General features: G+C 34.2%; 1 protein-coding gene across 3 annotated transcripts in view; it reads left to right on the top strand.

Annotated features, from left to right (window-relative positions):
* Positions 1-1,389: 1,389 nt before the first annotated feature.
* ida (anaphase promoting complex subunit 5 ida) overlaps positions 1,390-26,479 on the top strand; it is a 45,778-nt gene continuing 20,688 nt past the window's right edge. For all 3 annotated transcript variants that reach the window (XM_076460300.1, XM_076460299.1, XM_076460301.1), the window contains exons 1-8: positions 1,390-1,452; positions 3,791-4,021; positions 7,498-7,580; positions 9,396-9,514; positions 15,212-15,371; positions 17,546-17,609; positions 22,343-22,444; positions 25,378-25,574. In XM_076460300.1, coding sequence (XP_076316415.1) covers positions 3,800-4,021; positions 7,498-7,580; positions 9,396-9,514; positions 15,212-15,371; positions 17,546-17,609; positions 22,343-22,444; positions 25,378-25,574 — 947 coding nt within the window. In that variant the 5' untranslated portion in view covers positions 1,390-1,452; positions 3,791-3,799. The remainder of the gene's footprint in view (positions 1,453-3,790; positions 4,022-7,497; positions 7,581-9,395; positions 9,515-15,211; positions 15,372-17,545; positions 17,610-22,342; positions 22,445-25,377; positions 25,575-26,479) is intronic.

The following is a 26,479-nucleotide window of genomic DNA, read 5'->3' as shown; positions in this document are numbered from 1 at the left end:
ATCCTTCCATGAAGATTTGGTTTGTTTTGAATTTCGCACAAAACTACATGAGGGCTATCTACGCCAGCCGTCCCTAATTTAGCAGTGTAAGACTAGAGGGAGGGCAGCTAGTCATTACCACTCACCGCCAGCTCTTGAACTACCCTTTTACCAACGAATAGTGGGATTGATCGTACCATTATAACGCCCCCGCCACTGAAAGGGTAATCATGTTTGGTGTGACGGGGATTCGAACCCGCGACTCTCGGATTACAAATCGAGTGCCCATGGGTGAAAGGATGAGCAGATTGCGAGTCGAGTTTTCTAAAACAATGGGTTTAAATTCGAAGTTTAATCGTTAAACAGCGAGAATGTTGTAGGTAGCAGCATCAATTAATGATAGCTACTGTTTAAAGGTTAAACTCTTAGACTTATCGCTAGGCCAAATTATTTTTGTCACTAATAATAATTTAGAATCTTTGTTTTTTCAATCAGTGACACACGAAAAACTAAAAGATCAATGAATGATATTCTGGGAAGGTTTTTATAAAATCGTCGTCGTTAATTTTAGTAAATCATAGAGTTATAGAAACACCCAGAACGTCGCGATATATATATATATATATAGCTTGGCTGAAAAAACAACAACAATAAATGTCATAAGCTATTTTTTGTCTTGTATTTCGTATTTGCGATAAACTTTTAAAGGCTATTCGCCGCGTCCTTAATTTTGAATTACCGAGCAGAAGGACTGTTTTTTGTTTGTTTGTTTTTTTAATTTTACGCAAAGCTACTCGAGGGCTATCTGCGCTAGCCGTCCCTAATTTAGCAGTGTAAGACTAGAGGAAAGGCAACTAGTCATCACCACACACTGCCAATTCTTGGTCAACTCTTTTACCATCGAATAGTGGGATTCACCGACACATTATAACGCCCCCACGGCTGAAAGGACAAGCATATTTGGTGTGACCAGGATTCGAACCTGTGACAGTCGGATTACGAGTCGAACACCTTATCCCATTTGGCCATGCCGGAACATCCGAGAAGAAGGAAGGCAATATGTCAGCGACGAACTACTATCTACAATTCACACTAGTGATTTATTGTTACTTTTATAACGCACCCACAGTTTACATTTTGAAGGAATATTTCATAGAATAGCATGTATTCGACCATGTTTCCGCACCCTGAAATTTAGAACTCTACAAAGAGGTGAGACCGTGATCACAACAAATATACTTGAAAATACAGATTATTATATACTTATAAGCTTCATGGTAAACACGTGTCTTTTAAAATTCCTTTTGTGTAAAGTTATTATTTTTGTACATAAATAAATTTTATACTTTAAATGTTCAAATTTAATAGTTTCCCATAATTATTACGCTATTTTTAATATTAATTTATTATAGTTTTCTGGTACGACGATAGGAAATTTTGTAATGGCGACGTACTGTGAAGAATAATAAATTGGTAGGTAATTGAAATTTGTCATTGCTTTATTTAAATACATATTGTAGATGATGTAGCATAACAAACTTTCATCCGTACATGTATTTAGAATTTTATAATTTGGGGTGGTCGGATGGCTCAGTAGACATCAATCACCAGAATATTGAATCATAATTAACACTAAAACTTACTAATACAAAACAGTTTGCCTCCCAGTGCCTCAGCGGCATGTCTGCGGACTTACGACGCTAAAACCCGGCTTTCGATATCCGTAGTGGGCAGATCACACATAGCCCATTGTGTAGCTTTGTGCTTAATTCAAAACAACAACAAAACAGTTTTGGCAAAATGAGTATTGGTACAATGAACTGTTAATGTTACAGGTATACTTCATTCACCCTTGCGCATAACTTACTTCAAATGTCAATGTATGTAATATTTGTGTTTCCTTCGATGAAGGAGCATTAAATTTGAAATTCTGCCTAATTGCAAAATCAGTTCTAAGATTAACATTCAGAACGTGTATTTATGTTGCATATGAAATATTATGTAATGGCTGTAAATAAACGTTACTACTCGTACTATTGTATATAAGTACTGTACTAAATTAGGCGTTACTATCAGTAGTACTAGTACTGTATTTTAGCCATTCAGTTGATGAATCACAGTTAAGTTATAAATGCTAAACTGTAGCTCATATAAGATTAAATAAAAGTACAATATACATTAGTTACTAATTTGTAACCCAGTGAGAACCCAGTACTTATTTAGATCAAAGCTAAATATGCTTTTCTTACTAAAGTTATGGACCCTAATTAACCTCGATTGTCTTGCAAAACACAGAGTGGTCAGTAAGAAATAAATCATAAATAATAGTCTAAAAGTAAATGTGATAAGATTCAAGAAAGTTCAATAATAATAAAAGTAAGACTCGAAAAATGAAGTTGGAACAGTGGTAAATATAAATTTATAATTACTAAGAACTAATGTCGGTTAACTAATGATATAATACCATATATGGAACTGTTACATTGCTAGTATTAATTAATGTAGTCAGAGCTTAAACTAATGGGGATGCAAATGAACTTGTAAGGTGATAAAAGGACAGAAAAACGAAGTGTGTGAATATAGTAGAACTGAAGAAAAGTTAAAAAATGACATACTTAACAACAAGTAAACAATAGACTTTTGTTTATTCATTTAAATACAAAGATACACAATGATATGTTTGGTTTAAATTCATGCAAAGCTACACGAAAACTTTCTACGCTAGCTGTCCCTAATTTAGTAGTGTGAGACTAGATGGAAGTCAGCTAGTCGTCACCTCCCACTTGTGTGTTTAATATTACCATAAGCAGTTTATAAGAAATTAGTGTAAATTTTGAAAAGGTCATGATATTCAATAAAACCTCTATAGGTTAGTAACAAGAATAATGTTTAATTTCCCATAAGATTGAATAAATTTTATGTTTGCAATAGGAGAAACTTGTAAAGTTTTATGTAGGACAAATGCCAGATTTACTACTTGCCTACATTGTTATAACCAAATTTTTAAAAATTACTATATCAGTGTCACAACTTTGAAAAAAATATATTGGAACAAGCTGTAACAGTATGAACAATTTTTTGTACCAACATTAATTGACAATTGTTGAATAAGTTTGTGTGAACCATATATATATATAAATTGTAGCCTGTATCAAAAGCTTAACATACAAATGAAAGATTAATTTACTGTTAGTCAAAAAGAAAAGAACAAGTTCATATAACTATTTCACCTGTTCATATATCAAAAAATTTAGCTCATTTCTGTGTACCTATCTATAAAAAGTTAAAAAGTAAAATATGTTCATAGAATTGTGGAACAAAATACAGTCCCATGTTGGAAACTACTCAAAGATAGTTTAGGTTAAAATTCAAGTTAACTTACTGCATATCAAAACTTCACTATCTTGTCCTTTCCTAAAATTCAGGTTTATACTTCCAGTAATCTCATTCCATTACACAGACCACCAATAAGATGATTATTCAAACCAGTAAGGACTATAAACTTATGAATAAAGCTTATTTTTAATTTTTCTTTATTTGTTTGTAAATAAGTCCTTTTTATTTTATTTCATTGGTAGTTCTGTTTTATAAACTTGATATTGTTCTAGTAGCTAGTGTTTTCAGTTATTTGAAATCCTTCCCGCTTTATAAGGATAATTGTAAATAAGTTGACACATTTTATCTACTTACAGCAATATTTAAACTGGCTATTGAATTATAGTGCCTATTCACACTTTTTTAAATTTTTTTTTTACAGATCTTAGCTTTTAGGTAAATGTTTCATATCTTATTTATATTTATATGTCTAAAGGTGAAAGAGATGGCCCCAGAATCTTCTGCTGTGACTACAAGTCAACGCAAGTCCGGGAAAGATCATGTAACTCCACATAAACTTGCTCTTTTGGTCTTGATCAGGGAATTTTGTGTGGTAAAAAACAAAGCAAGAATGATTAATCCGTTGTTAGGCCAAACGGATGACGTTTGGGAACATACTAATCTCCAACAAAGAGATTTTGCTATAATTACTTTGAAACTTTTACAGGTACAAATCCAATTGTTAAACTTTTGTAGTAAAGTTAGTAATTGTTGCAGATATTCAAAATCTCTTTATTTCTATTTGGTTTTAAAACTGTTTCAGGTAAACTCTGTTAGATGTTTAAATATATGATAAAAAGAAAGTGTATACAAAGCAATAAGCTATCAAAATCTCTTATCTCAATTTACTGTTTACTTATTTTTAAATGAGTCTAAAGTTAAAATATTACCCTTAAGAAATATAAAAAAAACTTGTGAATTACTATTTTCTTACATCTTTGAATGATATTAATAAATATTTGGTTATAAGTTACATGTTACCTTTCTCTTTGTGCATGTATGAATATTAAGGTGAGAAATTAAATATAGTTATTGAATTCATTGATGGAATAAATAAATATATTCCTACTTTTAGAAATTTTCAATTCTGACCAAAGGATAGAAACTATTACATGAAAACAACTTCAGAAAAAAATGTTTAATTACTTGCACCCAACATTTCAGCTTGAAATGACAGTAACCGAAAAAGTTTAGAAACTAGTGACTATTTTCACAACAGAAAACGTGATAATCACTTTTGATTCATACCAGATGCCTTTTTATTAACAGGTACAATGCTTGGCTCCTTTATTATTATTAATTTAATCATTTAGATTTTATCTATTTTTATTGTTTCTGTTTTTATGATGAACGAGTCAAAACTGGTATATTATATGTGAATCACATAAACTTTTCTGTTTTATTATTATAGCTGCATTTTTTTGTTTAATGTCATTTGAAATCAGCTTTATAACCTGTGACATTTATAAACTCTTGATAAAGGTATGAGCCAAAACATCAGGTTCCAGTAATTGAACATTTTCTCTGAAGTTGTTTGTAATTTTTACCTAATGGTTCTAGAGTGTATGATTAATTATTTTTTTTTAACTTCTTTAACAAGAAACAATATGCAGTAAGACCATATTTTACATGTAGTTTGTAAAGAGGAAAGTTTAAAAAATAAACAACTAATAATTATGAAAGTAACAAAACATAAAGACAACAATGATTATTTGGTCATTGAAGGCTGTCGTTTGTACCTACTACTGAGAAAAATAAAATATTAACTAACCCTTTTCAGGAAATTATTCATTCTTCCTACCTCTTATGCTTTAGTAAATTGGTGTTCACCACTTCTGTTTGTAACTCAGTCTGTAAACCACAAATTCTGTTAGAAAAAATAAAACTCTTAACTGGAGCCTGGCCTGTTTTTAGCAAATCTGACATGATTTTTCTCTGGTATTGTTGTCTTCGTAATACATCACAAAAAATCACAGGCCTGTATACTGTCAATTAATCGATAATTTCCTAAACTGTTTTAGTTTTGTTTTTTTAAAAATAAAATGGGTCTTAAGCTATCTCTGTAAGATAACCCATTTCTGCTTTCTTCCTAGTAGTTTTCTTCTGAACCCTTTCCAATAAAATAATATCCTTTCTTAAGTAAGAATTTCAGAGTTTTAAGCAGTATTTCAAGAGAGGCCTAATTAGTGATTTTTTTTGTAAAGAGAGAATTATCTCTTTGTAGTACACATGTCCAGAAACATTGCTTGTCCATCACTTTGCCCAGATCATTTCTCTTTACTCATAGTGTTGAGCTAGTTTCCAACCATAAATTTGAAATTCAAATTATTATTACCTTTCACTTATAAAGAAATCCCATGTTAAAATTACTAGTTTAACTTAACAATTGATCCAGTCATTCTATATCATCACACTATCCTCAATACAGCTAGAAATACTCAATAGTTTAATGTCATTAACAAACTTGACTAACTATGATCCTTTCAGTATTATTAATGCAAATGAGAAAATAAAAGGCTTAAACTCTGGACCTTGAGTTACTCCATTAGTAACAAACTGGCCTGTATCAAAAGAATAATATGTGAATGTTAGTTAATGTACAGCTCGTTAAAAATAAAAAGGAAGATGTTAGTGCAACTGTTTCATCTGTCTCTACATATAGTTTTGCTTTTGGAAGGCTAATTCAACATAGTTTGTCAGTACATCTATATACAAAAAGTTAAAGAATAAAATATCTGTATAACACAATCAGGTAAAGAACCATCACAGTATAACCTAGTTTTACAGTAATCATTCACCTAACTGTTCCCTTGAAAACACACAATCATTTTGTGATTAACCCTTTCGGAATGGTTGGCGACCACAGTCAGACTTGTAGGCTCAGCGTGGCAGGTGACCTACCTTTATCCATGTTATTCATATGTATTGAAGTTAGCATATATAGTGTTGGGTACAATCACTGAATATTTTAGGGACTTTTGTTGTTGAGTTATTGCCGAGATATCATGCTTTTAGTACTGATACCGTAATTAGTTGAAGTATGAAACATATATATTCAGCGCCATGCCAAACATTACAAGTTGTTATTTAGTGCCAGAAGGGTTAACAAAAATTTGACATCCTCTATAATTAACTCTCTTAACATTTAATTTAGGAAACAATCCTATAACAACTTTGTTATAGTTCCTTCCAATTACCTCCAAAAATATTGATTGCACCTTATATTCACACATGTTCAATTTTGTTAGGTATTTTACTAGAAGCTACTGCCAAAAACATTAAGGGTTTCAAAGCTTGTTATATATTCAATGTAATGGATGGTTCATTCTCTAGAAATCAGAATAGGATAAAGTGAGGGTTTGAGGAAGGAAATCCATTGATATTTATAGCAGTGACAAATTTTGTGTGAAGATGAATGATTAGCTTACTGTATTATCATGTATAAACTTCTCAATAAACTTTGTAAAATTAATGTATTACAAACAATTTCAAGGAAAGATTTCTAAAGAAATGTTTAAAATATCAATGGTTGTTTGCTGTAATTAAAAATTATTCAATATATTTTGTACATCTGTTATGTGAAAAAATAAATTTTATCCAATTTAACCTTTCAGTATTGGGTGTGCATAATATATTTGGAGGCAAATACTGTAGTTATGTTTGATGATTTAGATTCAGGATTGTGGAAATTTGTTTTGTTTTTTTTCATTTCTCAACTAAGTTGTGTTTTTAGTATTATTTTAAGTTTTTTTTCTAATTCTACTTTTTATTATAGGGTTGTTGTTTTACCAAATGCAGATCTGAGGCATTGTGGTTGTATTATTATTAATGTACAACATTAATTTAATTTCTGGTCACTTTTTTCTCTAATTTTCTGTTTTGACATTTAATCTAGCAGTGATTTAATTGATGTTATATAGTTAAGATTGGCATTACTGGAACATTGCTTCAGCATAAAGAGATATGCTGTTTGAATTATCAGCATGTTTATTACCCACTTCACTCTGAATTGAATGTGATGTACCTCTGAATACAAAATAAAATAAAAATTGTGTTTTTCTATTGAATCATGCTTACAAGTTTTCAGTATTTATTCAAAATATGTCAAGTGTTATTTTGAATATTTGTTGCAAAAATATTTAGAGCCCTGATATGGATTTGAAGAGCTTTAATGGCATGGTGAAACCTATTCTGCACCCCAGGACTTATCAACAGTTCCTTGAGAGGTAGGTGAAACAAGTATAACCAAGAAAGTTGCTTACGAAACCTCTGTTTGTTTTCTATTATTAATTGAAAAACGTTTTTCCTCAAGGATCTAGAAATGACTGATGCATCAGGAAAAGTTTGTTTTAAAAAATTGTGTTTACTTGAATTGTACCTGAGAACTAGGATTTGAATCTCAATTTTATAATTGTATGAATTTAAATATATACAAAAATACCAGTTTACTTTTAGTATTTTAGAATTTCAGATTTGTAGCTTATAAATATATCAGGTACCTAAATTCTTTTGAACTGTTTTACAAGTTTGGTTTATTTACTGTATATCAAGACACTCGTAGCAAAGTTTTTTTTTCTTATTTTTAACTTCAGTGTGGAAGTAGCTGTAATATGAATAGTGCAGAGCTCTCAACATGCCAGTATTGACATGGTCACAGAATAACTTTATTAGTGGTTGATCATACAGATTTGGATAGTTGTTCCTAGCTTCACTGAAAATAGCTTAATACCCAGCTAATATGAAAGTTTAATTACTGAAAGTTAAGTGAACTTAATAAGGATGATGTATCAGGTCTCATTCTGAGTTTGATGGTTGAAGATATATTTTATTGACAAGACTTTGCAGTTTGTATTGTAATAAACTCTACAAGAGATGATGAAAACTTTTCACAAATCCTTTACTGTAAGTGTACATCATGTTCTACCATTTACACACAGATTAAGGGCTCAAAAGTCCATTGATCTATGATGATTAACTTGATTGATACGTGGAAACTGGATTGCTGTGATTTCACTTTTTTCCCGCCATTCTTCTCGTGAAAGCAGGTGCTGATTTCAAGGCATAGCTGGAACTTTGGCATGTGAATTTATATTTATATGCTTCTGTGTTATCAGTTGTGCCATGAGATATCTACAGCTTCACTGCAGTGGATTTTTGGTCATATAGTTTTATTTTATGCTATAGCTTTCACACCAGATTGGTGTTTATGATGCATTGTCCTTGACTTAACAGTTAATTGCTGTTTCAGAGAATGTTTGTGTTCCAAATGCTATGTAACAACATTTTCACTTTTTATTGTTCCTGGACAGAAAGTGTTATTTCCCAATTGCTTATGCCTAAAGTAAATGGAAAAGACCTATTTTTCTCTTCAAACTTTGCTTTTCTGACCTGGGAGTGTATAACAAAAACACGATGAGAGACTGTATTTGGGAGCTTATATGTGAAAGTGATTTACATTACAGTTGCAAACCTTGAAAAATTACATCTAAACGTTTTTGTATAAGTTTAGTACAAATACATGTAAATCATGATTTATATGTTGTTTTATTCAGACCTCGTGCAAAAAACATAGAAAATAGGTTAATTTCTAAATTTCATTATCTAGGTCACAAAAGCAAAGTTTGAAGGGAATAATGGCCATTTTCTGTACTTTTACGACATAAGCAATTAAGAAATAACACATACTATCCAGAAACAAAACTTGTGTTACATAGTGTAATCTTGCTGCATGAATATTCTTCAGCAGGAAAGGCTGTGACATATTACTCCAGTTATAAATCTGTCCTGATGCATTGCACTGTTAATTAGTTGAGAATTTGTATTACGAGCAAAATTTATACATTGGTGCTAAATGTAACATAATTTTGTGCTAAGACGTCACTGTTATGAAGTACAGTAAGCCTTCTGTATTCAGGTGTATTAGACAAATATATATATATATATGATATTTAAATTATGTTCTGTTCTGTAAATATAATGGATATGGAAGACTTATTTTATACAGTGTTTTGCTCATTGCTTATGTTTATTTTGCTCATTAGGCTAGAGAAGTTGAAAACTAAAGGTGTTGCTGCAATAATGGATTATTTTGAATCATTGGAGAATTTACTAGTTGATCCTACCCACCAAACCCCAACAGTTAACAAAAGCAGTATCCTAGGTAAGTTACTGCAGAATGTGTAATGTATGTAAAGATTAATGTTTACATATTCACTTTGTTCACTGCATAGGTATGTTTTTTGCAACCTTTCTTGAGGTCAGTTACACTAGATATAGTTGTAAGAAATGTGCTAATAAAAATGTTTTAGTGTTAAATAAACATAACATTTTTTTATTTAGTAAAATTTATGACTGTAGGGGAGGACTTACGGTATCAGGCCATCACATAAGTAATGTTGTTTGTAACACTAATATTTAAAAGGAGAAAAAAAGAACTCAAATAATAACTTTAATCAATTATGTATTTTCCATCACCTTCAATAACAGTCTGCCAATGTCTCAAAAGATTTTCAGTACCACACTTTTAAAAATCAGATGACATTGCAAGCTTCTTAAAAGATGGTAATCTGAAGGAGCAAGATCAGGAGAATAAGAGGGATAGGGAAGGTTTCTCCTTGACAGAACATGTCCTCACACCAGTAGTATCACTTGGTTCTCCTTGACAGTGCATGTCCTCACACCAGTAGTATCACTTGGTTCTCCTTGACAGTGCACATCCTCACACCACTAGGATCACTTGGTTCTCCTTGACAGTGCACATCCTCACACCACTAGGATCACTTGGTTCTCCTTGACAGTACATGTCCTCACACCAGTAGTATCACTTGGTTCTCCTTGACAGTACATGTCCTCACACCAGTAGTATCACTTGGTTCTCCTTGACAGTGCACATCCTCACACCACTGGGATCACTTGGTTCTCCTTGACAGTACATGTCCTCACACCAGTAGTATCACTTGGTTCTCCTTGACAGTGCACGTCCTCACACCAGTAGTATCACTTGGTTCTCCTTGACAGTACATGTCCTCACACCAGTAGTATCACTTGGTTCTCCTTGACAGTGCACATCCTCACACCACTGGGATCACTTGGTTCTCCTTGACAGTGCACATCCTCACACCACTGGGATCACTTGGTTCTCCTTGATAGTGCACATCCTCACACCACTAGGATCACTTGGTTCTCCTTGACAGTACATGTCCTCACACCAGTAGTATCACTTGGTTCTCCTTGACAGTACATGTCCTCACACCACTGGGATCACTTGGTTCTCCTTGACAGTGCACGTCCTCACACCAGTAGTATCACTTGGTTCTCCTTGACAGTACATGTCCTCACACCAGTAGTATCACTTGGTTCTCCTTGACAGTGCACGTCCTCACACCAGTAGTATCACTTGGTTCTCCTTGACAGTACATGTCCTCACACCAGTAGTATCACTTGGTTCTCCTTGACAGTGCACATCCTCACACCACTGGGATCACTTGGTTCTCCTTGACAGTGCACATCCTCACACCACTGGGATCACTTGGTTCTCCTTGATAGTGCACGTCCTCACACCACTAGGATCACTTGGTTCTCCTTGACAGTGCACGTCCTCACACCACTAGGATCACTTGGTTCTCCTTGACAGTGCACGTCCTCACACCAGTAGTATCACTTGGTTCTCCTTGACAGTACATGTCCTCACACCAGTAGTATCACTTGGTTCTCCTTGACAGTGCACATCCTCACACCACTGGGATCACTTGGTTCTCCTTGACAGTACATGTCCTCACACCAGTAGTATCACTTGGTTCTCCTTGACAGTGCACGTCCTCACACCAGTAGTATCACTTGGTTCTCCTTGACAGTACATGTCCTCACACCACTAGTATCACTTGGTTCTCCTTGACAGTGCACGTCCTCACACCACTGGGATCACTTGGTTCTCCTTGACAGTGCACATCCTCACACCACTGGGATCACTTGGTTCTCCTTGATAGTGCACATCCTCACACCACTAGGATCACTTGGTTCTCCTTGACAGTACATGTCCTCACACCAGTAGTATCACTTGGTTCTCCTTGACAGTACATGTCCTCACACCACTGGGATCACTTGGTTCTCCTTGACAGTGCACGTCCTCACACCAGTAGTATCACTTGGTTCTCCTTGACAGTACATGTCCTCACACCAGTAGTATCACTTGGTTCTCCTTGACAGTGCACGCCCCTCACACCAGTAGTATCACTTGGTTCTCCTTGACAGTACATGTCCTCACACCAGTAGTATCACTTGGTTCTCCTTGACAGTGCACATCCTCACACCACTGGGATCACTTGGTTCTCCTTGACAGTGCACATCCTCACACCACTAGGATCACTTGGTTCTCCTTGACAGTGCACGTCCTCACACCACTAGGATCACTTGGTTCTCCTTGACAGTGCACGTCCTCACACCACTAGGATCACTTGGTTCTCCATGACAGTGCACGTCCTCACACAAGTAGTATCACTTGGTTCTCCTTGACAGTACATGTCCTCACACCAGTAGTATCACTTGGTTCTCCTTGACAGTGCACATCCTCACACCACTGGGATCACTTGGTTCTCCTTGACAGTGCACATCCTCACACCACTGGGATCACTTGGTTCTCCTTGATAGTGCACGTCCTCACACCAGTAGTATCACTTGGTTCTCCTTGACAGTGCACGTCCTCACACCACTAGGATCACTTGGTTCTCCTTGACAGTGCACGTCCTCACACAAGTAGGATCACTTGGTTCTCCTTGACAGTGCACGTCCTCACACCACTAGGATCACTTGGTTCTCCTTGACAGTACATGTCCTCACACCACTAGGATCACTTGGTTCTCCATGACAGTACAGGTCCTCACACCACTAGGATCGCTTGGTTCTCCTTGACAGTACATGTCCTCACACCACTAGGATGACTTGGATAACTTCCAGAAAAGATGAAAAGCTATAACCAAACCAGACAATCACTGCTGAGAGCTACTCTTAGCAACTGGATCGACTGAACAACTCAAAGTGTATTACACCACCTTTATCGCACCAAACACTAACCAAAACCTTCCTGGGCTGCAGGTTCACTTTTGGCTGTAGTGTAGCTGGTTCTCCTGCACTAAACCATTGTCAGCAGTTTTGACAGAGTACCAGTTTCTAATCTCCAGTCACTAGGCGGTTCAAAAATGAAGCTTGAAGTTCACAAGAATGAAGAGACGGCCACTCGTTCTTTCAGATTATCAACTGACAACTTGTGGTACCCATTTTCCCAACTTTGAAACTCTACCAAGTTGTTGCAAATGTTAATGGACAGTGGGTGGAGATGAACTGAGTTTCTGGGCTAATTCTTCAACAGTTACAGCACAATCCTCACAGTGCACATGGAGCAGGTTATTATGAAACTCAACATGGCACCCAGTGTGAGCTGCATCAGTTAAACTGGAGTTACCAGTTCTAAACTTATTGAACCATCTTTGACACTTCCTCACATTCAGAATGTTCACTGCTTTACACCTCTTGAATGCTTTGGTATCACTTATCTCTTTTCTGAACTTGTAAAACATATATATGTCTTATGGCTTCTATGACACCTCCATGATAGTTGGGGCTTCTAAAATAAATAAAACAAAAACTAGTAAAGAAAGAAACTGCCTTACATTTAATGCTATCAGTTCATCCCATATAACTTATATGACTTGAAGAATAACTTCATTTAGCCAAGAAATAAGCATTTAAACTTATCCTATCCCAAAACATGACATTACTTATGGGATACTCAGTGTCTTTTTCTTGTAAGAAAGTTACCACAGCAGTTTTCGTTTTGATTTTTCATTAAATTATTTTGTTTTGTATTTATATATTGTTGTTTTTTTTCACTTCATATTTTGCTTCAGTTGTAAGGGTATGCATCACATAGAATTTTCAAGGCACTCTTATGCCACTTGTATCTTGCATGGACACCAGGGATGAAGCACTTCAAAAAGCATCTTGGCCACTTGATAAATACAAATTATTATGGTTTTTCTTCCTTGAACTTGTTAACTTGCAAAAGGATGACTGGATTCCAACCTATAAAATAAACCAGTCTTAATTAGATTGCAGATTTCTGCCGGTTTGTGTCGTGTCAGAACTTGCCTTAGATCTGCAGCAGTTGCATTTTGATTGACACTTGTTGCTTCATCTACCAGTTTTGTCTTTCGTATTCAAAAACAACCTTTGGGTTGTTACAGCCGTTCTTTGGAATATCCAAACTGTTACATCAATCTGTTGTCCAAGTTGATTAGTTTCCTCAATAACATACACGTTTCTTGAGGTAACATCACAAAGCCAAAGATACAGAGCCGGCTCCATGTTTGCAATGCTTTGAATGTCTTGCTCTTTTTTCTGACTTGAATCTCAGGGAATATTTAAAATATTTATATACTTTGGTTTGCTTTGAAGAATGTTAGATTTTTTAACTTGCTTATAAGAATATCTCTTTCTTCAATGAAATATCTACTGATGGTATTTAGTCTTCCACTTTGATTTGCTTTTTTTTTTTGTATAAATCAACACCATGTTTTGTTTGTGAATACTGTTACTTTATATGACTGTAACGTTTGTTCTAGTTTATATGTACCTCCCTACTGTGAGGGCTGTTTTCAGAAAAATATTGTTCTCATAATCTGGTACCCAAATGCAAGTTAAAGTTTTCCTGAGGAAAATTTTTATAAACAGATATCAGCATATTAATGCAAGTGTTTTGTGGTCAGGAGTCATCACCCAATTTACTGTTCTGATTTTCTCCTGTGTTACTGTTGTGAAGCTACATATAGATTACTGAATCATTTACTTATAGGAAATGTTAGAAAAGATGGTTGTATAGATTCAGGTGTTGAATATATATGGATTATTAATTACATTTTCTATGGTAAAGATCCAAACAATAAACTAGATTTCTGACATGTGGACTAAAGAGTGGAGAAGGGCAATCTTAAGAACTTACCAATATGGAAGTCAACTGATTACAAATTAGTCAGTAGTCAGTATTCATACTTTGTTTTTTTATCATTATGTAATCTCTATTTATGGTCTTTTAAGAAGACCTGTGATGCATTTTACTTACACTTGGTCCTGTAAACTTGGTCATAGATTGGCTATTGGATATTAAATAAATATAAACATAATAATTATGCAAGGAGAGAGCAGTGATAGCATAACAGCATAGTTCTTTCATTGGAAGGTTCTATTAAATCATCTGGTGAATATAATTCAAGTTTCAGTCCATGTAGTATTAATAAGTTACATTATTTCCTTCTTTAGCATTTCTACAACCTTAAAAACCTGTACACTGTCATAAATGGTGATAGGCCTGCATGATATTAACTAACATAAATCAGCTTATACAAGGGAACCACAATTACTTCATTCTTATTGAATATTCTGATCTTCCTGTCATTATTGCTAGCTGTATCTTTCCTCTAACATTAAAAATATAGATTACAACAGCAACATTATGAATATACGTAAGATTAAAAAAAAACAAATTGACTTTGAATTAATTGTGATTATTTTTAGAATGTTTCACATTTTTCATAATTCTAGAGGACTTTAGCTGTTAAACAATAACAGAAACATGAGGAAACAAAAAATATTTAAGTGTATCATTATTAATAATTTCTGTAATGGAAAGGTTCAAAACTTGTCAATGTTTTTAACAATTGGTTGACCTTATTAATCAATTGTCGGTTCACAAACCAATTACTGGTTACTATGTGTAATATGTGTGTGTGTATATATATACACACAGAACACACTCAAAACACACAATGAATTTTTAAGTGAAATAAGAAATATCCTTATATTTCAGGCTTGTTTATTCGTCGAATGTTTCTTGTTTTTGATAAGTTCACCTTCAGTCACGTGGCGAACGTTCATAGAAAGTTCTGTCAGTATTATAATACTGCTTTTGGGGAAGAACAACCAAACGACTCATTGATTGATGAATCATTGCCTATTGATGATTACAGGTATCTATATCTATTAAGTTTTATTTGTTTAATCAGATAACAACTGCACATTTTAAGGAAATTACAAAATTTAACTTTCAAGCATATTATGATAGTGAAAACCTCACATGCTATATGTTTTATACCTCCTCTAAGGATAACCCTTTCTCGACTGGTGAACACCTATAAGATATTGAATTTAGTAATCTACCTGAACATTAGATTTCAAAATTTAAATCACTATAATAACTTTAACTCTGTTGCAACAGAATTTTGTAACATTTATATAGTGTAATTCACAAAGTGAAAAGAAAGAAAACTCAAATTTCTACACAACTAGAGATATATTTTCTTTAAGCAATATAGTTATGGATTTTTTTATGAGTTTTTCTACCCGTACCAAAAGTTAGGTTTATATTTGCTGAGAAACCATCATCCTTACCATTTTACAGATTATAATCGATACAGCTTATGTACTCACCCTCATCTGTTTTATAATGTAGGTTAGAGAGCTGAGGTGTATTCTTTCTCATAAACTGTAAATAACTTTCTTAATTGTATTCCTGTATTTATTACTTCTACTTGTTATATTTTATTCAGCTAAATTCTGTTACTTTACCAGTAACCATGTTATTGCCTAGCATGTTCAAATGTTTTTGGGAGTTTTCAGCACTTGTAAAATATTTACAATAAGCAACATGGGAAAATCTTCTTTGGCCTGGCATAGCCAGGTGGTTAAGACACTTGACTTGTAATCTGAGGGTTGCTGGTTTGAATCCCCATCACATCAAACATGCTTGCCATTTCAGCTGTAGGGGCATTATAATGTGATGGTTAATCCTACTATTTATTGGTAAAAGAGTAGCCCAAGAGTTGATGGTTGGTGGTGATGACTAGCTGCATTCCCTCTAGTCTTACACTGCTAAATTAGGGATGGCTAGTGCAGATAGTTCTAATGTAGCTTTATGCAAAATTAAAAATAAAGAAAGAAAAGCTTTATTCAGCAAGTAGATCTATTCCCCTATATATTTCTGCCAGCAGCTATTTTAATGTACTCTTCTGCACTTCGTCAAAAGTGTTCTGCGGAAAATTCTTCATACCTTTGTGTTTTAGTGCAAAATGAATTTTATCTGTCTTGGGGGGATTACTGAAAATTTATTTCTATAAAGGATGAATACTTTTCATTTTGGGCTTGGCATGACCAGTTGGATAGAATACTTGACTAGGAATCCAAGGGTCATGGGTTCGAATCCCCTACACATCAAATATGTTTGCCCTTTCAGCTTTTGGGGCATTATAATGTGATGATTAGTTCCACTATTTGTTGGTAAAATAGAGTTGGTGGTGGATGATGATGACTAGCAACCTTCCCATTACTCTTACACTGCAGGTGGCCCTCTTGTGGTTTTGCATGAAATTCAAAACAAAGCAAAAAAAAGTTTTCATTTTGCAAAAGTCTTATTCAGTACTATGATTAGCTGGGCAAAACCTGCTTGGTAACTCTTCACAAATTTCATTAACCTGTTGACTTCCAACTATTTTAGCTGCTACCGCAACTCCGAACCAAGTTCAAAATACAACACTAATGCTTCTTCATTTTGTAACTTTTTTGTGACACAATTTTGGATCGAAAGTGAAACAATTTGTAAGTAGGTCAAATGCATGTATGGTGCTGACATCTAGCGTTGAAGTTAGGTATTATTGAAAATGAATAATTAAATTGTCCGTGGCACTGTGTTACCGATCGGCTTGGACGGGTTATCTTGTCTATGGCACTGAACAGGTTAAGCCTTTCATTACCTATCATTTGATGGAAATTGTCTGATTCTGAGAGGATAACTCACCTTCTCACACAGTTAAGCTGTCTTCCTCCTTTGCCTGCTTAAGAGATTTAATGCCACTAACCTTAAAACAACCTACACCTAATTTTGCATATATTATGTACTAGAGCTGGTGGATGGTGATGTCATCATATGTCAAAAAGCCTTCCACCAGTAATTCCCTCCTGTGATAACTTCATTGTTTAATGAGGGAAGACAGATATGTGCGCTTGAAGTAGAGAGGATGTGTGGAGATGAGTTATTATCTCTGAAGTTAACATTTTTGTAATCTGGAATTTTATGTGGTAATTTATTTACTGTTGTGTTAACAGAAAGTATGCATTCAACTAAATTTCTACTGTTCCTTTTTTTTAGGGAAATGGAAGAAACCCAAGTGATGGCTTCACAGAAACAGGCAGAATTCTTCATTGCACAGCAGGTGAGAATTACCATTAAGAAAATCTTAATTCTCTTAATAAAACAAGATCTTTCAAGTTTGGAGATGGTTTAAATTGGAAGAGAAGAACATGTTTATATAGGATTTCCCACAGATTTGTGTTGTTGTATTTTTACAGTTGTTTTAATGTTTCTTGTTATAGGATTTCCCACAGATTTGTGTTGTTGTATTTTTACAGTTGTTTTAATGTTTCTTGTTACTACAACATTGTTTTAATGTTTCTTGTTATAGGATTTCCCACAGATTTGTGTTGTTGTATTTTTACAGTTGTTTTAATGTTTCTTGTTATAGGATTTCCCACAGATTTGTGTTGTTGTATTTTTACAGTTGTTTTAATGTTTCTTGTTATTACAACATTGTTTTTTTGAAGCAAACTGCTAAGCTTAATGGTAATCAGTAAAGAAGAGGCTTTTACTTGTTTCTAAATCTAGCAACCCTGCCACTGAACATTCATTTTTAATGTTAAAAACATAAACTATGGATGAATCAACTTTAATGTTTAAACTTTAAACTATGGATGAATCAACCTTAATGTTACAAACATAAACTATGGATGAATGAACCTTAATGTTACAAACATAAACTATGGATGAATCAACATTAATGTTACAAACATAAACTATGGATAAATCAACATTAATGTTACAAACATAAACTATGGATGAATCAACATTAATGTTACAAACATAAACTATTGATGAATCAACCTTAATGTTACAAACATAAACTATGGATGAATCAACTTTAATGTTACAAACATAAACTATTGATGAATCAACCTTAATGTTACAAACATAAACTATGGATGAATCAACCTTAATGTTACAAACAGAAACTATTGATGAATCAACCTTAATGTTACAAATATAAACTATGGATGAATCAACCTTAATGTTACAAACATAAACTATGGATGAATCAACCTTAATGTTACAAACATAAACTATGAATGAATCAACTTTAATGTTACAAACATAAACTATGGATGAATCAACCTTAATGTTACAAACATAAACTATGAATGAATCAACCTTAATGTTACAAACATAAACTATGGATGAATCAACCTTAATGTTACAAACATAAACTATGGATGAATCAACCTTAATGTTACAAACATAAACTATGGATGAATCAACCTTAATGTTACAAACATAAACTATGAATGAATTAACCTTAATGTTACAAACAGAAACTATTGATGAATCAACCTTAATGTTACAAATATAAACTATGGATGAATCAACCTTAATGTTACAAACAGAAACTATTGATGAATCAACCTTAATGTTACAAACATAAACTATGAATGAATCAACCTTAATGTTACAAACAGAAACTATTGATGAATCAACCTTAATGTTACAAATATAAACTATGGATGAATCAACCTTAATGTTACAAACATAAACTATTGATGAATCAACCTTAATGTTACAAACATAAACTATGGATGAATCAACCTTAATGTTACAAACATAAACTATGGATGAATCAACCTTAATGTTACAAACATAAACTATGAATGAATCAACCTTAATGTTACAAACATAAACTATGGATGAATCAACCTTAATGTTACAAACATAAACTATGAATGAATCAACCTTAATGTTACAAACATAAACTTTGGATGAATCAACCTTAATGTTACAAATATAAACTATGGATGAATCAACCTTAATGTTACAAACATAAACTTTTGATGAATCAACCTTAATGTTACAAACATAAACTTTGGATGAATCAACCTTAATGTTACAAACATAAACTATGAATGAATCAACCTTAATGTTACAAATATAAACTTTTGATGAATCAACCTTAATGTTACAAACATAAACTTTGGATGAATCAACCTTAATGTTACAAACATAAACTATGAATGAATCAACCTTAATGTTACAAACATAAACTATGAATGAATCAACCTTAATGTTACAAACATAAACTATGAATGAATCAACCTTAATGTTACAAACATAAACTATGGATGAATCAACCTTAATGTTACAAACATAAACTATGGATGAATCAACCTTAATGTTACAAACATAAACTATGGATGAATCAACCTTAATGTTACAAACATAAACTATTGATGAATCAACCTTAATGTTACAAACATAAACTATGGATGAATCAACCTTAATGTTACAAACATAAACTATGGATGAATCAACCTTAATGTTACAAACATAAACTATGAATGAATCAACCTTAATGTTACAAACAGAAACTATTGATGAATCAACCTTAATGTTACAAACATAAACTTTTGATGAATCAACCTTAATGTTACAAACATAAACTTTGGATGAATCAACCTTAATGTTACAAATATAAACTATGGATGAATCAACCTTAATGTTACAAACATAAACTTTTGATGAATCAACCTTAATGTTACAAACATAAACTTTAGATGAATCAACCTTAATATTACAAACATAAACTATGAATGAATCAACCTTAATGTTACAAATATAAACTTTTGATGAATCAACCTTAATGTTACAAACATAAACTTTGATGAATCAACCTTAATGTTACAAACATAAACTATGAATGAATCAACCTTAATGTTACAAACATAAACTATGAATGAATCAACCTTAATGTTACAAACATAAACTATGAATAAATCAACTTTAATGTTACAAACATAAACTATGGATGAATCAACCTTAATGTTACAAACATAAACTATGAATGAATCAACCTTAATGTTACAAACATAAACTATGGATGAATCAACCTTAATGTTAGAAACATAAACTATGAATGAATCAACCTTAATGTTACAAACATAAACTATGAATGAATCAACTTTAATGTTACAAACATAAACTATGAATGAATCAACCTTAATGTTACAAACATAAACTATGAATGAATCAACTTTAATGTTACAAACATAAACTATGGATGAATCATTCTGTATTTAAATATGATAATTCCTAACCTCCACATCTTACATTTCTTTTTTACAGTAAAATGCAACCAATCACAGATATTTACACCACCAATTAAATAACAGGAGCAAAAAAAGACAGTTTCACTGTACAGTTTTATGTACAGTTAGAGTTTGAATTAATAACATGTAATACTTACCAGCTAACTTTAATTCATTACAACTTGCTTCCTTGCATATTATCACTTAGCAGTATTTAACCTTTCATATTGTTACGTATAATTATCAAGTTTGAGATATAATAGAGACACGAAGTTGAGACGTCTACTAACTGGAGTCAAATTGAATGATGGTTTTCAACTTTTTCAATACACAATTGTTATATACAAGTAATGTTTACATACATTCTGTACTAATGTATGTGCTGAATGTAATCACTATACCCAACCCTTAAAACACATTCACCAGTGATAACAATTGAAATATTTTTTTTTAACTAACATGTTCTCTGTCTCCAACTCTGGAACAGAAAACTTGTAAAGGTAACTAGTTAACAGTATTACCACTGAAACATAACAACATGAATACATACTTCACATGTATTACCACTGAAACATTACAACATGAATACATACTTCACTTGTATTACCACTGAAACATTACAACATGAATACATACTTCACATGTATTACCACTGAAATGTTACAGCATGAATACATACTTCACATGTATTACCACTGAAACATTACAACATGAATACATGCTTCACATGTATTACCACTGAAACATGACAACATGAATACATGCTTCACATGTATTACCACTGAAATGTTACAACATGAATACATACTTCACATGTATTACCACTGAAACATGACAACATGAATACATGCTTCACATGTATTACCACTGAAACATTACAACATGAATACATACTTCACATGTATTACCACTGAAACATTACAACATGAATACATACTTCATGTATTACCACTGAAATATGACAACATGAATACATACTTCACATGTATTACCACTGAAACATTACAACATGAATACATACTTCACATGTATTACCTATGAAATGTTACAACATGAATACATACTTCACATGTATTACCACTGAAACATTACAACATGAATACATACTTCACATGTATTACCTCTGAAATGTTACAACATGAATACATACTTCACATGTATTACCACTGAAACATTACAACATGAATGCATACTTCACGTGTTACCACTGAAACATGACAACATGAATACATACTTCACATGTATTACCACTGAAACATTACAACATGAATACATACTTCACATGTATTACCACTGAAACATTACAACATGAATACATACTTCACATGTATTACCACTGAAACATTACAACATGAATACATACTTCATGTGTTAACACTGAAACATGACAACATGAATACATACTTCACATGTATTACCACTGAAACATTACAACATTAATACATACTTCACATGTTTTACCTCTGAAATGTTACAACATGAATACATGCTTCACATGTATTACCACTGAAACATGACAACATGAATACATACTTCACATGCATTACCTCTGAAATGTTACATGAATACATACCTCACTTGTATTACCACTCAAACATTGTGACATGAATACATATCTTTAGTTGTTTTTTTTTATGTTATGATCAGTGATGTATATCATTTGTCAGGTATGTCCAAGAAATGTGGATCCAGATTTTAATACCGTGATCAGTGCATAACTTCCCATACGTCTTTGATATAATGGGATGCATGTTTTCAGGTAGCTCTTCTTCATATCAACGAAAGGGAAGCGTTACCACCTCCTAAACTACATCAAAAAATACGAGACTTCCATAAAGGGAATCCAGAGCTTACAGAAGCAGTGAGTTTCTTTTTGTTCATAAAATCGTTTTATTTTAATGTCTGAGCGTTCTAGAATTATTTCTTTTTTTGTGACTAGTTTATGCATTTCTTTGAGCAACTTATTTGTAGTTTGGTTTGTCCAGATTTACAAATGTTGTTCATCGTTTATCCAGTATAGTTAGTTATAAGTTATATAATGTCATGTAATCCCACATTATATCCCACATTTCCTAGTGGCTAAAATTTAGATGTGTTTTTGACCTCCCACTCAGTAATTACAGGTTCACAATCCTTTTACAGAAACCCTTGTGGCCAGTTGTGTTTTGGAATTCAGAATTTTTCAGATTGTTTGTTTTGAATTTTGCACAATGCTACACGGGGGATATCTGCGCTAGCCGTTCCTAATTTAGCAGTATAAGACTAGAAGGAAGGCAGCTAGTCATCACCACCCACTGGTAACTCTTGGGCTATCACCAACGAATAGTGGGATTGACCATCACATTATAACACCCCGCAGCTGAAAGGGCAAGCACGTTTGGCGAGACAGGGATGCAAACCCGTGACCCTCAGATTACGAGTCGCACGCCTTAACACGCTTGGTCATGCTGGGCCTTTTTCAGATTGTAGAACAAATTTTTTTTAAAAATCATATACAGTGGTAGTTCCAACACCATATTCTTCAGTAAGATGCTGCACAGACACACCATGATCAAATATCTGTAATAACTCCACTTTCTGCATTATTAATAACATCAGATGCTTTCTTTTCCTTTTCACACTGTTACTCATAGGGGTATGTGCAGCTCTTTTTAACATTTTCACAGTAAAATTAAACACAAAGTCACAAAATATAAAATGTCAGTGAACAGCAGACACACGTGTGACCAGTAGGAGCTTTGAGACACAACTGATGCACCTGTCAGACTTCTGGGCAGCTGGGCCACGCCGCCACATCACACCTGAGTGTCATGGGTAAGTGGGTTTGGAGTTGGGTCAGCTGTTATACTGATGCTCCACACTCCGGTCAAGTGGGTTTGGAGTTGGGTCAGCTGTTATAATGATGCTCCACACTCCGGTCAAGTGGGTTTGGAGTTGGGTCAGCTGTTATAATGATGCTCCACACTCCGGTCAAGTGGGTTTGGAGTTGGGTCAGCTGTTATACTGATGCTCCACACTCCGGTCAAGTGGGTTTGGAGTTGGGTCAGCTGTTATAATGATGCTCCACACTCCGGTCAAGTGGGTTTGGAGTTGGGTCAGCTGTTATACTGATGCTCCACACTCCGGTCAAGTGGGTTTGGAGTTGGGTCAGCTGTTATACTGATGCTCCACACTCGGTCAAGTGGGTTTGGAGTTGCATCAGCTGTTATACTGATGCTCCACACTCGGTCAAGTGGGTTTGGAGTTGGGTCAGCTGTTATACTGATGCTCCACACTCGGTCAAGTGGGTTTGGAGTTGGGTCAGCTGTTATACTGATGCTCCACACTCCGGTCAAGTGGGTTTGGAGTTGGGTCAGCTGTTATACTGATGCTCTACACTCCGGTCAAGTGGGTTTGGAGTTGGGTCAGCTTTTATACTGATGCTCCACACTCCGGTCAAGTGGGTTTGGAGTTGGGTCAGCTGTTATACTGATGCTCCACACTCCGGTCAAGTGGGTTTGGAGTTGCGTCAGCTGTTATACTGATGCTCCACACTCCGGTCAAGTGGGTTTGGAGTTGGGTCAGCTGTTATACTGATGCTCCACACTCCGGTCAAGTGGGTTTGGAGTTGGGTCAGCTGTTATACTGATGCTCCACACTCGGTCAAGTGGGTTTGGAGTTGGGTCAGCTGTTATACTGATGCTCCACACTCGGTCAAGTGGGTTTGGAGTTGGGTCAGCTGTTATACTGATGCTCCACACTCGGTCAAGTGGGTTTGGAGTTGGGTCAGCTGTTATACTGATGCTCCACACTCGGTCAAGTGGGTTTGGAGTTGGGTCAGCTGTTATACTGATGCTCCACACTCGGTCAAGTGGGTTTGGAGTTGGGTCAGCTGTTATACTGATGCTCCACACTCGGTCAAGTGGGTTTGGAGTTGGGTCAGCTGTTATACTGATGCTCCACACTCGGTCAAGTGGGCTTGGAGTTGGGTCAGCTGTTATACTGATGCTCCACACTCGGTCAAGTGGGTTTGGAGTTGCGTCAGCTGTTATACTGATGCTCCACACTCCGGTCAAGTGGGCTTGGAGTTGCGTCAGCTGTTATACTGATGCTCCACACTTCGGTCAAGTGGGTTTTGAGTTGGGTCAGCTGTTATACTGATGCTCCACACTCCGGTCAAGTGGGTTTGGAGTTGGGTCAGCTGTTATACTGATGCTCCACACTCCGGTCAAGTGGGTTTGGAGTTGGGTCAGCTGTTATACTGATGCTCCACACTCCGGTCAAGTGGGTTTGGAGTTGGGTCAGCTGTTATACTGATGCTCCACACTCCGGTCAAGTGGGTTTGGAGTTGGGTCAGCTGTTATAATGATGCTCCACACTCCGGTCAAGTGGGTTTGGAGTTGGGTCAGCTGTTATACTGATGCTCCACACTCCAGGAGAAAAACTTTGTTTTTTCTGAGCCTTTAGGAACTTTGGATACAGGATTGTGGACCTGTACTTTGATACATTAGTCATAATGCAATTGTATTATATCCAGTTGTGGAATGTAAAAGTACCTTGGTAATAAAGATGCAATTAAAATAATTTAATTCATGAGCTAATTTCATAAAAACTGTTGTTGCAGTGCAGTTCCCTTATGTTAAGTATTACTTTGCATACTACAACAACATCTGTGTTATAGGAGGAACAGGGAGCTGCAGTGTGTTTATTGTAGATTTAAGTATTCCAAAGAATTAACCAAAATTATCAGTTCTTTTCCAACATTTATTCAGGTAAAAAATTACCACTCATTTACTTCAAGTGTTTTTCTCAAAGCATTATTTAAGTTTCCTCAACAACCTGCGTGTTCGAGAGTTCTGTGGAGCCATAGAGAGTCTGTATCATCATTTTGATCGAAGTACCTTGATTGTTCCCCAAGATTCGAAAGCTGTTACAGTTGCAGAGGAGACGACACGAAGTTTTCGTTATGCTGCTCTAAATTTGGCAATTCTTCATGCAAAGTTTGGACACAGGTTTCTTCACTATGTTATCATTTTTGAATAATATGTCTAGTAAACAAAATGAAAGGTACATAAGGTTTCGATGGATAAAACTCTACAAAACAACATGTTATTATCAATGTATGACTTGTAATCAGTTTGTAATGTGTGCATATTTGTGTATTCATAACAGAAAAAAACATGTAGAGGTAAGAAATTAGGTTAATCAAATTGAAAGGTTATAAAACCCTAACATTAGACAGAGTACAAATTAAATGATATCCTCTACATTATCTTAAATTTAACCACATTTTCAATTTTCTTTTTAACTTTGTATTGTTTTAATTTAACGTACTGAGATAACTTATCGGTCCCTCTTGGCTGTTCCACACTTTAAAATAATTTAATTTTAAAAAATTAAACCCATTTCTTATTATTCTTGTACCTGTCAAGCTTTTTCTCAAACTTGTTTAAATTTACTGTCTCTACAACATCTGAAGGTGACACATTCCGAAGGCCAAACACCCTGTTAAAAAAATAAAACTGTCTTAGCTGAAAGTGACTCCTATCCTTTCAAAATTTATACGTGTCCCCTAGTCCTACTGTTCTCTCTGTTAAAGATGATGCACAGAAACCATCAGTTTCCATGACAGTCTTAAATACCTTGATTAGATCTACACTAACTCTTTTTTTTTTCAAGAAAAAACAGTTTGATAGATTTTATCCTCTTCTTATATTACAACTTCTCTGTCCCAGGTACTATGCTAGTAACCCTCCTCTGAATCCTTTCCAACAATTCAGTGTCTTTCCTCAGGTAAGGAAACCAAGACTGAACACAGTTTTCAAAATTTTGCCTAACCAGTTACCTGTACAAAGAAGTTATAACCTCATTAGACTTGTATTCAATATTTCAGGAGATATGACCTAAAATACTACTT

Source organism: Tachypleus tridentatus, chromosome 10 (genome assembly GCF_004210375.1).
Source record: "Tachypleus tridentatus isolate NWPU-2018 chromosome 10, ASM421037v1, whole genome shotgun sequence".
NCBI classification, from domain to species: domain Eukaryota; kingdom Metazoa; phylum Arthropoda; class Merostomata; order Xiphosura; family Limulidae; genus Tachypleus; species Tachypleus tridentatus.
The sequence above is the reverse complement of the archived record's forward strand: the minus strand, read 5'-3'. Positions and strand labels throughout refer to the sequence as shown.